General features: G+C 51.0%; 1 protein-coding gene across 1 annotated transcript; it reads right to left on the bottom strand.

Moving 5' to 3' along the window:
• Positions 1-4,126: 4,126 nt before the first annotated feature.
• FGF16 (fibroblast growth factor 16) lies at positions 4,127-12,993 on the bottom strand. The gene is made up of 3 exons (XM_044682800.1): positions 12,927-12,993; positions 10,560-10,663; positions 4,127-4,445 (listed from the first exon to the last, which is right to left on the bottom strand). The coding sequence occupies exons 1-3, from the start codon at positions 12,991-12,993 to the stop codon at positions 4,200-4,202; spliced, it is 417 nt and encodes a 138-aa protein (XP_044538735.1). The 3' UTR covers positions 4,127-4,199.
• Between the last annotated feature and the right edge of the window lie 4,971 nt (positions 12,994-17,964).

Here is a 17,964-nt window from a genome sequence, read left to right as displayed (position 1 = left end):
ACTCAAGGAAGGCACCAACTTTGGTAAGGAAGGGAAGGAAGACCAGGCCACATCTGGTGTGCCCCTGTCTCTCCCCAAATCTCCAGTCTAAAGAGGAAGAGCTGGGGGCAGCTGGGTAGCTCAGTGGATTGAGAGTCAGGCCTAGAGACGGGAGGTCCTGGGTTCAAATCCAGCCTCAGACGCTTCCCAGCTGGGTGACCCTGGGCAAGTCACTTGACCTCCATTGCCCACCCTGACCACTCTTCTGCGTAGGAGCCAATACACAGAAGTTAAGGGTTTAAAAAATAAAAAAAAATTAAAAAACAAAGAGGAAGAGCTGAGCTGGGCTCTTGGTAGCTCAAGTTGTGAGGAAGGAAGAGTAGGAGGAAACTAGATGGCTCAGTAGATAGAGCACCAGGCCTGGAGTTGGGAGGTCCTGGGTTCAAATCTGTTCTCAGACACTTCCCAGATGTGGGGCCCTGTGCAAGTCACTTACCCCATTTGCCTAGCCCTTGCCCTTCTGTTACTAAGACAGAGATTTTTTTTAAAATGTGGGCAGTTGTGACCTTGGGGCATCCTTGAAGCTGGGAACAAGGTGACTGAGTGAGCAGCTAAACAGAGACCCAGAGGAAAGAGATCTTTCCTGACATTGTCCTACTTGCTTTGTGGCATTTGCAGCTTCCATAAGCATTTCAACCATGCCTTGACAAAAGCGCTCACCCTCCCAAGCCATGCCTAGATCCTTGGGGTGCTACGCTGGAGGCCACCTTCCAAGGAGCTACCAGACTTTACTTTTGGAAAGCATCAGGCTGCTTAACCTTCTCTAGTCCTTTGGCACCTATCCCTTCCTGGCCCTCTCATGATCATGTGAGGCAGTATGGTATGGTGAACTTAAGGCAGAAGATGCAGGTTCAAATCCTGCCTCTTGTCACTTAACATGTGTGACCCTGGGCATACTTCATCTCTGGCCTTCATTTTCCTCATCTGCAAAATGAGAAGGGTGGACTGACTGCGTGTCCCTTCTAAGGGGCCTTGCACATCAAAATCCATGACCAAGAATGCACTTCACAGTTCTTTTAGGAGCGGAGGTCAGAGTTCATCTGGGCCTAGTTACTTGTGGTCATTCAAGGCAGCTAGCTGCCCGCTTCCCATTTCTCTAACCTACGCTGGCTTTCAGCTTCTCTTTAACCATTCTCGTCGCCTTCTTTTAAGTCTAAGGTTATCGTCTTTAGCAAAGAAAATGAGGTCACACAAAGGAAGGTCCCAGATGTACCAAAATATTCATAATTGCACTTTTGTGGAAGCCGAAAGCTGGAAACAAAGTAGATGCCCATCGCCCAAGGAACGGCTGAACAAGCTGATCTAGGAGCATCATGGGAGTATTATTGTACCATAAGAAATGACCAGTAGAAGGAATTAGGAGAAGCGTGAGTAGACTTCTATGAACTGATGCAGTCATTAAGCAGAACCAAGAAAGTAAATGACATGACTACAAAAACGGAAGCACAACCAAAACGGAACACTGTATAATTGTTAATAATCAACCTTGGCCAACACGCTGCCCTCCTGTAACTGGAGGAGGGGGTCTATGGGTATGCAACACTGCAGCTTTTGCTTAATAGTTTTCTTTTGTTACAAGGAAAGGCGATGGAGGGGATTTTAGCCAGAAAGGACTTGGAGGCAAAAAGAAAAATCGGTAAGAGAAAATTGACTAGAGATCAGGATAAGGTGTGTCTGTGCAGCTGTGGGGTTTGCTCAGAGGGTCACCATAATTCTCAGGGTTTACAACATTTGCATTCCACTGAATTATGATCTGAATCTATGCAGTCTCTGAATATTTAAGAATGTTAGTGCTAACATTCCCTCTCTGATAGATATGAATATTTTTACCAAGTTCATATTCCAATTAAGTAATCCACTTGTGTGGCCCCGGGGAGGTACCTTTGATAAAGGTGATAAAGGCTCTCCCCTTTTTTTTAAACCCTTATCTTCTGTCTTAGAATGAATACCCGGTATTGCTTCCAAGGCAGAAGAGCAGTAAGGGCAAGGCAAAGGGGTTTAAGTGACTTGCCCAGGGTCACACAGCTGGGAAGTGTCTGAGGCCAGATTTCAACCTAGGATGTCCCATCTCTGGGCCTGGCTCTCAATCCACTGAGCTACCCAGCTGCCCCCCTTTTTTTAACAGAAGAAAGTAAGAGTTGGGTAATCCTTACATTTACTCCCAGTTTTCATTACTGCCATTATCCCACTTGGATCCTTTCTTCCCCAGGATAGCTCTTCCCTCCCTTGCCAACATCAGCTCATTCTGACATTCTTAGTAGACGGGGCCTCGGTTCGGTTCTAGGTCTGTCACTCACCCTTGCATCTGTCCTGTCTTCTCTATGGGCCTTTTGAAAATTAGCTTGGTGACCCCACATCAGTCTTTCTAGATGTCTCTCCATTTCCTCAACAGAACTATTTCTCATCGTGCACTCTTGAGAAGTATGCTTGGCTTTCCTCTCCTCAGCTATTAAAAAACCCCTAAGATGGAGTGGTTCTTGGTGGTGAGAATTAGGTCTAGAACACTGGCTGGCCTCTTGGGTTCCTCCACCTCGGGATAAGTTCTCATGAAAGCGAAGTCAAGAAACAATTAGCTAGTCCGCTTTCGGCAAACAATGAAATGCTACAGTCTAAGCAGACATCCCACATCTCAAGTGGTCCTCCAGAAGCCCCAAAGCCATTCTCAGATACCACCTTGGAGAGCAGCTGCTCACTTCCTGCTCTGACCCCTTGTCACCCCACACAGCAGCGTGAGGTAACTTTGTGCCCTACTTCTGATGAAGGAAAGATCCAAGTGAACTAGAATCGGAAGCCCTCTATGACCTGGCTCTGATCTTTCTGGTTCTCCCCACTTTCCACGTTCTCCCATTTTCTCATTTTTTAGACCTCCCAGGTTGGATCCTTTGCCCGACTCTTAACATTTTCTGGTTCTTCGTACTAGTAGTGTTCATGTTTCTATATGCGTCCCATTTCTCCTCATCATAAGCTTCTCAAGAGCTAGGGGACCCCGTCTGATTCCTCTAGCCACGATGAAAGGGCACGGGCTTAAATGTCTGATGAACAGGCAAGTGGAAGATGCGTGACCTTGGGTGAGTCCCTTCGCCTCCCTGGGCCTCAGTTTCCTGATCTGTAAAATGAGTTTCCTTTTGGCTCTAGATCAAGGATCCGAATGATCCCTGAAGGCGTCACACGGCCAGTGTGTAAGGAAGCGGCCCCAAAAAAGTAACTGGTTCTGTGGTCTGACTATGGCAGTGAGGAAACTCCATCAGGAACATAAGGGTGCTAAGGGTCCTCGGTGGGCATGCCCTGCCCGCCTCCCTACCAAAGCGGGAGCCAGCAAGAACGGCTGTTGTCACCCAGTGCCATTGCTGAGTATTCAGGCAGCACTCGAGAAAGAACAAATAAGGGGGCCACCTGCCTCTAAGCAGGCCAGTCAACACCGCTGTTAAGGTGTTGGAAAAGAAAGGGAAGCTGATCCCCTGGGAGAGAGTGAGCCAATCAACGAGGTCACCAGCAATGCACATTATAAAGCCCATTTTATTGCCAGGAAAAGCGCCCAAACCTCCCATTTCCTATGTCGGTAGGACCTTATTCTTGCTGCCTAAAATCCAGGAATAACATCTCTCTGAAAAATTAAAATTACTTTGAAATAAATAAACATACAAAATAAATAGCATAGTTCATAAATACGTGTTTGCCCTTCTGCAGTTCTTGCTGATGTCTTCATATTTTTTCCTTCCTCCTCCCTTCCTTCCTCCTCCTCCTCCCTACATACAGGGTGCCGCCTGGCTCCCCCGGGACTTGGGGGTCTTCTTACATGTGTTTGGTGTCAAGGTGTCGGTGTGGTAAGTGTGGTGGGAAATGCACCCCCCTTCCATTGCCCTCCCTTGCCCTCCCTCCACTTCCCCCTTTCACCACCTCTGGGGTGATGTGTAGGCCTCCTCCCCGCCCCCCTTTCTCTCCCTCTTCCCTCTCTCCCTCCCCGCCAACCCTCCCCCAAATCACGCAACCTGTAAATACGCTTTCAACAACAAGGGCTCGGCTGGATTGAGTTCAACTTAAGTGCTTCTGTTATCGAAGTTGTTAAAAAGGACGGCTTGAAAGGCTATGAGTATAGAGCTCAAGGACATAACTGGCCCAGCGCTGGTGGGGAGGGGAGGGGGAAACAGAAGCCAGGCACATCATCTATAGCGGAACAGGTCTCTGGACATGGAGGGCACCTTGGAGGAGTCAACAGGCCTGGGGAGGAAGTGGGTGAATTTCTGGTGCCTCTTAGTCCTGAATCCCTCCCGGGGTGAGCCGTCTTTGTTCAGGGCCACGTAATACTGGCGCTCGGAATCCGAATGCTTGTACAAGGTGGAGGCGTAGGTGTTGTACCAGTTTTCTTCAAACTGCTCCCGGAAAACACATTCTCTGGTGAGTTTCTTCTGTGAGGGGGAGAAAAAAAGGGCAGACCCCATTACACGCCTTTGGAAACGGCCCGGAGAAATTCCAGCTAGAGAGGGGAAACGACCTTCCTCTACTCCGCAGAACCAGGAGGGATGGAGGGATGGAGGGATGGAGGGATGGAGGGATGGAGGGACGGGTGTCGAGGGTCGCCCGTGCTATCGTGGCCATTCGGGCAGCAAATAAACAGTAAACTCTTGCTCTGGGCTAGGCCATGGAGATACAAAGAATTAGATGATCCCCGTTCACAAGGACTTCCAGAGGGAGAACAGCATGAGCAAAGGCTTGGGGGCGGGAAATAAGGCCTGACCCTAAACTCCAATCAAGTTAAGTTAGTCTTTGGCTCATCGGCTTCCTTTGATCGCTCCCCCTCCCTCCCCACCCTTCCCTCTCTCTTCCTCCCTTTTGCCAATGCCCAGGGAATCTCAACCTCCCCCCCCTCAGTACACGCAAAGTGTCAGTGACAGAAAAGCTTAGAATATCTGAGGGGGAAAGTCTCCATTGACTTCCACTTGCCTCCTGCTATCCAGGGGTTATCATTTCCAGTTTCTAATTGAGGAAACCTAGGTTCCAGGGAGGTTGACATGACCAAGGTCATGCAGTTGAACGTGCTATGACTTAAGCCTCAGTTGAAAAGCAGCCCCATTTCCTCTAGGTAATGGGCACGGGGACATGGTCGGGGCAGCAGGCCAACTCGTGTCTGGGTGAGGTTTCCTGGAAATGCTATCCCACAGGCAATAATCACTGAACGTTTCAGTTGTGTGTAGGAATCTGCTTCTGCTCCAGAGAAACCCTCGAAACAGGAGGAAGAGAAGGGTAGAAGACCTGGGTTCAAATCCCGATTTTGTTCCTTACTCTCTGTGTGTGCCCTTGGGCAAGTCTTTTTTTGTGTGTGTGTGTGTGTGTGTGTCTCAGGCCTTCCTTTCCAAATCTATGACCCAGTGAACCAGGTGGCAAGCAAGAGCCTAGAGACACTGGCTCAAGGGATGTTGGGAGTGCAGCAGGAGGGGTGGGATTCCTCATGGCCTTTGATTATCTACACTTTAACTGCTCTACCAATAAAGCCAAGGCTATCTGAAGCATTAAAACAGCCGAGCCCTTGTTTTTCAGTCGTGTCCAACTCTTCCTGCTCCCATTTAGGATCTTCTTGGCAAAGATCTTGGAGTGGTTCACTAGTTTGTTTTACAGATGAGTAAACTAAGAGAGACATGGTGAAGTGACTCGTCCAGAGTCACATAGCTAGGAAGTGTCTGAAGCAGGATTTGAACCCAGGTCTTCCTGACTCCAGGCCTGGCACACTATCAACTGTGCTACCTAGCTGCCCAAACAGCTGAGACAGAGAAGAGCAGAAAGAGAATCCTGAGATGAGCTGCAGCATGAGAGAGACTCAGGAAGCCTCAGGAGGCACTTCCCACAATGCTGCTGGACATGACACCGGAGTGGCCTCATTCGAGGGTTCCATGCTTGAACCAGGGACCCGCCCAAAGGAAGGAACCTTGACCAAGTCATTTTGTCTGGGCTTTTGCTTCCTCGTGCATAAAATGAGGTCGGATACTATGGTTTCTCAGTCCCTTTGGCCAGCTCTGAATCAGTCCTCTGATGTGAAAGCTTCACCCTGAGCCCCTTCTGGCCGAGGACGTAGGTCCCCCATTGGCCACCCTCTGGGTTGGTTCTCCGTGCCCAGAGCGATTCCAGGCAAGCACGTGAGCTGCCAGGTGGCACGGCCTCAGACCTATATAAGGCTCCCGGGAGGTGACCTCTCCCAACAAGGGCCCCCTTGGAAGCACCTCAGCTTTGGCGGCTTGGGGCTGCAGGCCTCTGGGTCACCCACAACAGGCCTATCCTTTCACCCTTGAAGTGACTGCCATTCCAGAAAGGGACAGCGATACCAAGTGCTGGGGACAGGCCTATCTCTCAGATGTCAAGGAAAAATGTCCTGCTCCAAGTGGGGGTGAGGGGTGGGAGGAGGTGGCCTGCCCCGAAGCAGTCGGGCAGGACCAGCATTAGAGGGATCTGGCATGGCGGGCGCCCAAGCTGGTCACAGGATCAGGGTGTTAGAACTGGAGGCACCCTGAAGGATTATCTAGTCCAGCCCCCTCTTGTTAAATGGGGAAAAGGGCCCAAAAGGAGGGTGTGGTTTAGCGAAGGTCTCTTCACAATGGATTTCTCCCAGCCTAGAATGGAAACTATAAATGCGGGGAAGCCTCTGAAAGCATCTAGGTCAGCAAGGTGAGGCTGGCACAAAAGCTCGCAACTAGCTAGGGAGGTGCCTCCAGGCCTTGCCCGCCTGTCTCTGATGCACTGTGACCCAAGGGTGCAGGCAGCACACTGGATACCTTGAACGAGGCTGACCTGTTTTTTGACCGCTGGCTTTAGCCTAGTCCCTTCCTTACCCTCTCCGGGCCTCAGTTTTCCTCACGTGCAAAAGGAGGAGGCGGGACTAAGTAGATGATCTCTCTCCTTTTCTCAGAAACGGGAGCGACCATCGCCCACCTCCATTTCTTCCAGAAAGGCAGCCCTGTAACAGCCACCAGCTTTGGGCCCAAACCAGAGAAGCGTGTTCTGGAGTCGAGAAAGATTCGGGCAAGGAACCGGGTGATTTCCTTGATAGTGTGGAGCTCCTGGATGAAGAGAATCCCTCTACCAATGCAGACAGGCACTTCTCAGCAACCCAGAGACTTCAAAGAGTTGCTTGGAGAAACGAGACCCTTAAGTGACTTGCCTTTCTATGTCAGAGAAATGGGACTTGGGCCCAGGGCTCCCATTTCTCAGGCCAGCTCTCCCCATTGCCTACACCAGGCATCAAACACATAGCCCGACGCTCCAGAGTGGGAGAGTGGAGCGGAATTCCTAGCGGATGTTAATGTGTTGGTGTATTAATAAAAAAAGAAGGGAGTAAACACGGGGGCCTTCCTAAGTCAATATGCATGAGGGATACTGAGGTACAGTTTGGTGGCCCCAGTTTCTATTTGAAATTAACATCACTGCAAGGGGCCGTCTCTGAAGAAGAGTCAAGAAAACTGGCCTCAAATCCTGACTGTTTTAGTTGGTTGTAGGCAATTCTCCTTCCCCTTCACAGGACGGATGTGTGAAATGAGAGGACCGGAGTAAATGACTAGAAGAGCGTGCCATCTATGGACGAAAAAAGGGTTAAAAGCACCTCCTTCCCAGGAGTCACAGAACTCTAATGGACTTCTGTTTGGGTAGGGCTAGGCCCCAGGACATGGAACTATTATCGGAGTTCAAATCATTCCATCTTGTCCAAAATTATAGCACAAAAGACTTGTCAAATGCTTTGCTAAAAAAATATCTAGATGGGGAGCAGCTGGGTGGCTCAGTGGATTGAGAGCCAGAGGCCCAGAGACGGGAGGTCCTGGGTTCTAATCTAGCCTCAGACACTTCCTAGCTGTGTGTGACCCTGGGCAGGTCACTTCGCCCCCATTGCCTAGCCCTGACCACTCTTCTTCTGCCTTGGACCCAGTGTATTGGTTCTAAGACAGAAGGTGAGGGTTAAAATATCTATCTATCTAGATAAACTCCATCCACAGTAGTCCTTTGATCTCCTGATCTGCAAACACTAGCAGAAAAGGAATTGAGGACGTGGGTATACATGCCACCAGTGAGGGCTGGTTTACCAGGCTGTAAAATGAATCAGTGTTTTCTGCATCCTCTTCAAACCACTGGCATTGCCTTGGCCTAGACTGGTACCAGGCCAAACCAAATACAGAACCAACCTGCTACCATCCCTGCTGGTGCCCTTAGCCTGAGGCATCAAGCAAAGGGGTGTGGGTTCTCTGCCAAGCCTGGATGAGCTACAATTATGGTAGTAACTGCCCTTGTGCCTGAGCGGGTGGTGCCAACCTCCCTAGGGGCCTGCTGGCTATGTTAGCCCTGAGTTCCCGGTGCTTTGTTCTTGATGCCTTTGAGAGCGTTCCTCCTTTCTGCAGTTTGCAATGATGGAAAGGGCACTGGACTTGGACCTAGATACAATTGCCAGCTCTGCCAATAGCTAGCTGTGTGCCCTTGGGCAAGTCACTCACTACCTCTTCTTTGGCCTCAGTGTCTTGTTTTATAAAATGGGAGAGCTGAACTGGAAGACCCTTCAGATCTCTTATAGCTCTAAAAGCTTTGACTGTCTGCTCTGGGATAAGCCGGCCGGGTGTCCTGCTATACACACCAAACTCCCCTTCCTCCTTACCACATCTTTCTAGTTGTGGGAGACAGAAGGAAAAGGCATTAGGAGGGGCAAAAGGGGAAGGTCTGCTTTTGGTACTACCCTGCCCCGCCTTTCTCTGAGTGCTTCGGCAGACCTTAAAGAAAGGCAGAGCCTGAGCGGTCACTGTAAAGCCCGGTTGGTTGGTGCCTGGCTGATGGCCCTCTGGGCCACTCCCTCTCTGGCCCAGATTGTCCTCCCAGCCTGAAGCTCTGTGAAATCACAGAATCAGATTTAGAGATATGTCAAAGTGCAACCCCATCATTTCACAGAGAAGGAAACTGAGGCAGGCACAAAGAAGTTGGTTGAGTAGCTTGCCCAAGGTAACACAGCCAGGAATTGAACCTAGGTCCTTCCGACTCCGAGGTCCACTCTCTCTACATATTACATCTCACCTACTAGTTTGTTTGGCAGATAGTGGCTTGTGCAGGGCCGGCAGAGGCTCTGGGAGCCTTTCCAGCCATTGCCAGGCAGAGGGCAGAGGCTGGAGATGGCCGGGTGCAGGCACAATAGACCTTGCCTGTCATCTCGCCTGCCCTTGGGCTACTCGTCCCCTTTTTGCTTCTGGCACCAGAGGTGTTGGTGCCAGCTCATAATGCCCATAACCAAAGGAAGTCGTCCATGTGGGAAGAGGAGGAGGTAGCAGTCTGTACACAGCACAAGCCCGCACGTTCCTCAAGGTAGATCATAGACCGAGCCGGAAGGGACCTCAGGAGACAGCAGCATCCAGCTCCTTCCTCTCACTGGGAAAATGGGGCAACTGAGGTTTAAAGAAGGAAGTGACTTCCACAGGGCTCCACAGCAAGTAAACTATGCCAAGGATTCGAACCCGAGTCTCCCGATTCCTAGCACCTTCCTAGGGTGACTTTCCCCTTTACCCCCAAATCTCTCTCCTGATGGGGCTGTGCCAGCACCCAACTCTATCCTCAGGGTTCCTGTTAAGGGTAAAAAGGAGGCCGCCGAGGACTAACCCATCAGCACCCACTAGTATGGATTTGTCTGGCAGATAAGGAGAAGTGTCACTCAGCACAGAGCAGAGCCCTAAGTGGATCCGATGGAGAAGTGAGGGAAGTCACCTGTCACTGCCTAGAGCTTTGGCTCCCAGCTGGGCTGGAAATCCTTCCTTTACAGCCTACGTGACCTTGGACAGGGCACTTAGGTGTCTCTGGGTCCCGGATTTTTCTGCCACCACATGAGATCTCGTCTACTTCCGACATCCTATGATTCAATCGACTTTGGGAGGGAAAAGAAGGTTGGGGAAGAACTGGGGTACCAACCACTGTCTAGGTAGGCAGGCAGGCAGGGCACTAGGATGAGAATAGGGGAAGGGAGGGAGGAGCAGCTAGGTAGCACAGTGGATAGAGCGCTAGGCCTGGAGTCAGGAAGATCTGGGTTCAAATCTGGCCTTCCTTCCTTGCTGTGTGACCCTGGGCCAAGTCACTTAACCCCAATTGCCCAGCCCTTGGCTGTCTTAATACTAAGACAGAAAGTAAGGGTTTCAAAAAAGGGCTAGGGGAAGAGTAAAGGCACGTGGCATTTTCCAGGAGGGAGGGTGGGTGGGAGGGCCCTCTTCACTAGTTTTTCTGAGATTCGGGTCTATCTGAGAAGATGGGCTGAGGAGGAGGAGTGAGACAAGCCAGATCCAGCCACCAAACTGATTCTCAAAAAGCATTTTTGGTGACGGTTTAAGGAAAGGACGTGGCCTGAAAATAGTGTCTCGCGTCACTACTGGAAAGTCAAAATCAGAGCCCCAAACAAACCATTAAGATGGCATCTTCTTGCCTTGTCTTCAGGATCACTGTCCCCCTCCCTCGCCAGCCCTAAGATTTCTAATCCTACCAGGCAGCCCCACCTCAGAAGGCATGTCAGATCTTTAACTTACCGATCCATACAGCTCGCCACGCTCATTCATCCCTAGGTACAGGCCGGAGTCTACTCCCCGGATACTGATCAGCCCCACGGCCAGGCTGATAAATTCCAAGATTCCTATGAGGAAAAGGGAGAACATAGTAGTCATTAGTGACAGATGCCAAGAGGAAACAAGGACCCTGGCTCTCCTCCCTTCCCTGGTCTTTCTTCCTTTCCATTATCAAAACACTCTGGTAGGTTACATGACCATATCGTCTTTGTTTAGATCAGTGATTCCCAAAGTGGGCACCACCGCCCCCTGGTGGGTGCTGCAGCGATCCAGGAAGGCGGTGATGGCCACAGGTGCATTTATCTTTCCTATTCATTGCTATTAAAATTAAAAAAAATAATAATTTCCAGGGGGCTAAGGAATATTTTTTCTGGAAAGGAGGCGGCAGGCCAAAAAAATTTGGGAACCACTGGTTTAGGGGAATGGGTATGCCCAAGGGAAGACAGAGCCAGCCCTTGGGCTGTGAAGTGGGAGGGCCTAGTGGTCTAAGAGTCCTGGCATAGCCACTCTACATGCCCTCCATCAGGGCCCTAGGCCTCTCCAGACTCAATTGCTCCATCTACAAAATAGGAACAGTGATCAGTAATTTGCAACCCATATGCTTCCTTTCCCAACTGTCTGAAATCTCCAAGAATAACCCAACTGAAGGCATTCTTTATGAATGAGGATAAGAAGGAAAGAGGCAGCCAGGTGTGCACCAAAGGAATTTTACAACAAGGCGGATCTCTTAAAGAGTCCCAAATCCCTGTCGAGAATCCCATGTCCCACTGTGCCCATGATGGGCTTTCTGGTCAAATGCTACTTTTTTTAAACGCTTTTTTTTTAAAACCTTAGTTTCCCCATATTGGTTTCAAGACAGAAGAGTGATGAGGGCTAGGCAATGGAGGCTATTTGCTCAGACGCACAGAGGTTGGAAATATCTGAGGCCACATTTGAACCCAGAATTTCCCTGGCGCTCAATCCACTGAGCTACCTAGCCGTGCCCCCAAATGCCACTTTTAAAGGCTCTCCCCAACAGGGTATTTTCAAAGTTAGGCAAAGTTTCTTGAAAGATGCCACAACCAAGTAACTTTGTTTGATGGCCCATTGCTTCTATTGGTATAAGCGAGGCTCCGAACGGTGTCCTCCCCTTAAAGTACTCAGCACTGTTAGGGAGGATGTCTAACACGGTCCAGATGGAGAAGAGTTGTGGGGAGGTGCTCAGGCTCAGTGGACACTCCACTGATTGATGCCTCAAGCCTCCCCGGTGAGCTTCCTGGTCCCTCAAGCAGATGATGGCTACTTGTTGTGCACATTTGGATACATACTTGAATGGAGAACTCAGCCTGCCCATTGGCACATGTATCTTGGACCGATATGGGGCTTACGTTATACAGGAGGAGTGTGGCGTTGGCGTTGGGTTTCCTTTGGGAAAGAATGCAGGGCTTTTGAGGACCTCAGAGCTTCTCCTAGAACAAAGGGCCATCTCTTTAGCATCCATCTTCTTTCAGGGATTCTGGGTGACTGTGAGTCAAAGAATTACCTGAAGAAGCTTTGCCGGAGGAGCAATGGAGACACGTGGGAGGAGAAGCAGTAGAAAGAATCTTTTGTCAGTGAGATAAAGGACCAGAAAAGAAAACACAGTCTTCTCACAGAGTGAGAGACACAGATGACCAGCCCCACACTCTACTGGCATCCCTAAAATGTTGAGAGAATGGGTGGAAGGCTCCCAACAGGTTGGCCTGACTCTTTGTTAAAGAGAAACATGGATACAAGTTGCTGGAGGTGGTCTGGAATGGATGGGTTTAGGTTGGGCTTGCAGCCCTGGAGGGAACAGCCACATTGATGAGTATGGATTGGACCCTTGCCCAGGGGCAGCCACCGTGAGAAGGAGGAAGGGCTTTGACACCAAAGCCATCATCGTGGTTAGGGATCTCAGCTAGTTCCCCGAAGAAAGGGGTCAGCAGCTTCCTTCTTGGCTTGCCTCTGGCCAAAGCACCACAGAAAAATGGCTCCCCTTCCCTGCTTCATTCCTCCCCTTCCCGACCTTGGGGTTCTCAGAAGCTGAGTGGCTGGCAGCTAACTCCAAAGATAGCCACCTGCAACACTGATTGGATGGGACTTACAAAAACATCAGGGCTCGTAAGGATCCTAGAATGTTAGGCTGACTGGTGACATGGTGGAGAAGAGTACTGGCCTGGGAGTCAGGAAGATAAGGGTTCAAATGAAGCCTCGGTCACTGAGTAGCAGTGTTATTCCCTGCTCTGTAAATGAGGGGGGAGATCAGCAAAACTTAACCTCACTGAGTGGTTGTTAGGATGAAGTTGACTATGTGTCAAGTCCTTTGCAAACCTTCAACTGCAACATAAATGCTCCTATTGACCATTATTAGACTGGAAAGGCCCTCGGAACCTAGCATTATCGCATTTTATACATCAGGAAGCTGGGGCCCAGACCGATGATAAGTGGTCGAGCTCATCATTTGCCATTTCTCTCCTGAGAAGCTGGCAAAAGCGTCTGGGAAAAAAATAATGGGCCCTGGGAGAGTTCATCTCCCAATTTAGAGCTAAAAGCACAGTAGGAGGTAAGGCTTGCTTGTAATTTGTGAGCTGTCTCCTTCTGGGGGGGCAGCAGGGACTCAGGAATGAACATCCCTGCTTCTGCTGACTCAGGCAAAGGAGGCAAGTTCGGAGATCATTTTCTTTTACTCAAGAGCCAGCCAAGGACAGGTGGAGAGACCAGGAAGATGGGAGAGCATGGAAACAGGAAAACGGGAGTGGGGCAAAGAAGTCAGGGCTAACTTAGAACCCCCAAATGGGGCTACAGGCTGATACTGGTACTACGAAAGGCCTTTGGATACAGACAAACTCGACAGGATGGGATTTTCCCCAATCCAATGGCATCGGACAGTCTCCTAGAAGTTTTCAGACAGATGGGTCAGTTGCCTACACCCTGACCCACAGGCTCATCTGAAGCACCACACGTGGCAGTCCATATTTCTTAGGGTTTTTTGTTTCCTAAGAACTTGGCAGACCCTGCTATGCTGATTGGTTATGAAATCCTCGGTATCCCTGGGAACCTTCAGAGGTCATCTAGTCCATTCCTCTGCTGCCAAGAAGGACGCTGTATCAGCGTGTTTCTCAAAACCTTCCAGTGTTCTAAGGGTGAGGGCCAAGAAGGTACTACTTTCTCCCATAATCCATTGTAAGAGGAAGAGGGTTGAGATCTCAGCTAGGACACTCACCACCTACTTATGGTGACACTAGGCAAGTCACTTGCCCTCTCTGGGTCTTATGTTTCCTCCTCTGTAGAATGAAGGGCTGGGATGGATTAGATAATGATCTCTAAGGTCTTCTGCAGCTTTTAAAACTAGGCTTCCCTTAGCTTTAAGGTAAGAGTATCTGTGTGTTGTCTAGCACTCTAACCCCCTTGTTTTACAGAGGAACCCTAGGACCAGAAGAAGTTAAGTGACTTGTTCAAGGTCACACAGCAAAAAGCAGAGCTTGGATACTCAGACTCTAAATCCAGCATTTCTCTCCCCTCTCCCAGCCCAGGCCCCATTCCTGCTCAATATTAAGTCTTCCTCTATGCCCCTGTTCTCCCTGTTCCTGAAGTTTCTCTGCCCAACAGTCTTTGGGCACCATGTCTGTCTGACAGTTTTCCCCTTAGCTGGAGTCCGCCCAAGTAGTGGGGGGGCTGCTGAGGGGCATGTGATGATGGGACAAGCATTCCTGGCACTTGACCAGCAGGAATGCAGAGAGAATAAGCCCTTCTCCCCCTTCTGAAGCTTCAGCTGCAAGTAGGTGTTGGAGGGCAAAGTTGCTAAGTGGGCAAAGTTTATCTCCAGCACTCCCTGTCAACAGCCAGGCCTGCCACTCTCCAGGTCCTGGGCATTTGCAGACTAAAGTGGAAAGGGATCTGGATATGGTGTCTGTACACATTGTCAGAGTCAATGTCTGTAGCAACTATTTAGCTTAAATGACTTTCTTTTATATAAGGGAGGGGTCAGTTTGGCAGGGAGAGGGGGAGTCGGGTCTAGAAATGGCTGATGCGCAAACCAAAGGCATCAAATAAACTTTTTAAAAGACTAGAAGAGTTAAGAGAACCCGAATTCAAGTCCGGACCCTGCTACTTCCTTTCCCCTAATCTGGGCTTTCTTATATTTAAACTGAGTGGTTGGTCCAGTGACCTCTAGTCTTTCAAGACTGAAATACTGTGATCCTTCTCATTCATCTCTTACCTCCATAATCAGAACTTAGAACTTAGAACTCTAAGTCTGTTCCTTCTGGGTTCACCTAGATGACCAGATGATCAGGTCAACAAATAATGCACGCTGATGTATTCACCGGAAAATTGGGAATTTTGGGTGGTGGGGGAAGCACACCTTATCCAAAGAAGTTTCCAAAGGGAAAATGACCTTCAGACCCAGATCCTTGGCTTGGAAGGATCTTTGGAGGCCAGGTGGTAGACCTTTTGGTATGACCTCAGATCCAAAAGATAGACAGCTATCTATCTGTGGCTAGGGCTAATTGTGGCCATAGCCACTGAGCTCTGGGTTAATTGAGGCTCCCTCTAAGGCTCAGCTTGAGGTCTTTTGTGAGCTCCTTGGTCATTAGCCCTTTCTACCCGCCACCCCCAAATTACTCGATTTAGCAAATGTTGTCTCTCTCTAGTAGAAGAAAGGGGGCTTCTCGGGGCAGGGCCTGTTTCAGTTTTGTTGCCTAGCATGGCGCTACTTGGCGCACAGTAGGTGCATCGAGAAAGTGCTTGGCGGATTGGACCAAATTGGAGCGCTTGGAGCACTCTAGAAGTGAGTACAAAGCAGCACCACTAAGGGGAGGAGCTGGGGCATCATGGTTCGCCATCCCCCCAATTCTCGGATCTTTCTTTCCCAGTGCCAGAATGTTGGCACTGTCTGATAGGCAAACCCCAACATCTGTGGGCTCTGCATCATCAGCTCCTGGCACCCCGCCCCAATGGCAGAGAGCAGACTGCACCCCGCCCCCCCTCCCACCAGCTGCCAAGCCCCTGGTGCTGTCTGCCTCCCGGTCTCCAGGTTGGGGTCCGAGTGGAACTGGCCGGCTGGCCAGCCAGACGGAGATTTCAATCCTCCTGGCTACCGAATGCAGATGGGGAAACAGTCCCCCGTGCCAACACGTTATTACTTGGAGTCAGGGCTGTGCTCGGGCTCAGCCGGGCTCTCTCTGAACACGCGGATTCCAGGGTAATCCTCGGGGGCCCTGCTCTCCAATTACAACAAATAGCTATTTACTTTACGGGGCCTTTGGAGACTACACCCCTTCCCCCAAAGCAGAAATCTATAATATTTTATATCTTCAGTCTGGTCTCCTTTACTCTGCTGGAATGTTGACTGCTAAAACACTTATGGAATGTTCAAGTTTCGATTTATTGAATACTCCGCCTGATTAACTCCAAAAGGAGGGGTGGTGGACCGGGGTGGGGTGGGGGGAAGGGCTCCAAAGCCCAAGCTCCCCCTCATCTCTCACTGAGGGCCAAAGCACCGTTTGGGTCTGTGCTAGCTTGAAAGTCGGCAGGGGAGGTGGCCGTGAGACAACTTGGAGCAAGGTTCCAATTTCCTTTATGGGAAATCCACCAATGTCATGAGGGAGAGCCCGGGAGAGGTGATGCTGAGTAGATCTGGGGCAGAGGTTTTTTGGTCAAAAGAGCCAAGAGGTAAGCTGGTGGAGAGGGGGAGGCAAAACTCTGCTACTCGCCGCTTTATGAGCCTTGGAGCCAACCCAAATGGACCTTTGAGATCCTTGGGGAATTGCATATGGAGGGATGGGGAGACTGAGGCCCAGAGCCACCCCAGGGCTTGCCCCAGATCACAGGGAGAGTCAAAGAGAACCTGGACTTCCAATGGGATTCCAAATCCCACTTTCCTTTCCCTTTCAGTTCACAGGTGAAAAGGAAGAAAGCTGGGGCTGAGGGGGCCAGTTTATTCGGGCTTTCCTTTGGCCTGGGGGACTCTGGGTAGCCTCTGGGTTCTGAGGGAAGGCAGCCTAAGGGTTTGTGGCTCAGTCCTGTCTGGGAAGCCCTCTCTCACACACCAGCAGCCAGCCACCCCCAGAATCCTCAGGCCATTCCTTCTCGGTGGAAAAAATCCAGTTGTGGGGGCAAAGGTGGAAGGGTTCCCTCCCCTGGAGAAGTGGGGAGAGCTGAGCCAAGCTAGCAACCTGCAGTGGGCCCCACCCCCTCCCATTCCCCCTTAGGGACCTGCTGAAAGTTTATACAGACACCTGCAGCCCTCAACTGAACCCCCCCCCAACCTTACTCTACTTCAGCTCCGAATGCATTTTTCCAAGATGACATAGGCCTCATTAGGGTTCCTGCCTGCTCGGAGCAGGCCAGCCCTGTCCCCAAAGCCATTTTCCAGGCTGGGCCCTGCCCTCAGACCCCTGCCCCACTCTCCTCCTTTCTCCTTCGGGGCTTTCTCCTTTCCCAGGCTTGGGGGGGGGGCACAGGGAGAAGGGAAGGCAGACCTGGGAAGATGAGCCTTGCATTTGCATGGGCTAGGGGGGAGGAAGGGGCATCTCCTCAGGGCTTTGGGGGCTCCTCCTGGAGGAAGGGAACGAGGGTTTAGTGGGCCTGGGGATTGGGCTGGCTGTCACTGCACCTGCGGAATGACTTAGCACTGGGGAGAATAGGAAATTGAAAATAAAAATGGCCACATTGCTAGGGAGTGAGCACATTTGTTTAGAGACCTAATGATCTCCATCCTGGGACATGGTTTATATTAATGTGTAATTAGTTCTGTATGTGAGACAGGCGGCTGTGCCCTTTGAACAAGCTGCCATGAGCTGGGCAGCCGTGGGGCCATCCCATGTGCCGGGCAGAGGAGAGATACCTGTGTCTGGAGGCCCAGGGGGAGGAGCCCGTCCTTGCCAGCGCCACAGGCCCAGGCCAGGAGGGGAGGAAGCCGGGGATAGCGGGGAATGGGCAGGATTTGGAGGCTCGGACCCGAGGTGGAAACTAGACCCTGCCACCCTAAGGCTCAGGCTCCGTCCCCATCTTGGGGCAGCGGAGCCTGGCCGGCTGAGCAAACTCCCACCGCGCCAGTGACTTACGGGTCATCCCCCTGCCCCCCACAAAGTGCGATCTCCCCAAAGCTGAGGCGGACGGCCCATCCTGACACCCTCCCATCCGCCTGGCTGGGAGGTTCCTCCCGCAGCCGGCCCAGATTGAGCGGGCGATCGATCGCTCGATCGATCGATTACCCGGCATCGAGCAAGCACCTCCCGGAGCCCGGGCTGCGGTGACACCCGGGACTCCAGCCTGCGGCTCTCCCGGCCAGGCCGGTGCAGTCCCGCCCCGACGGAGGAGGAGGAGGAGCCCGCAGAGGGAGCAGGGATTACACCTGCTTCAGTCT

This window comes from Gracilinanus agilis, chromosome X (assembly GCF_016433145.1).
Source record: "Gracilinanus agilis isolate LMUSP501 chromosome X, AgileGrace, whole genome shotgun sequence".
Lineage (NCBI taxonomy): Eukaryota > Metazoa > Chordata > Mammalia > Didelphimorphia > Didelphidae > Gracilinanus > Gracilinanus agilis.
This window is presented reverse-complemented; position numbering and strand designations above follow the sequence as displayed.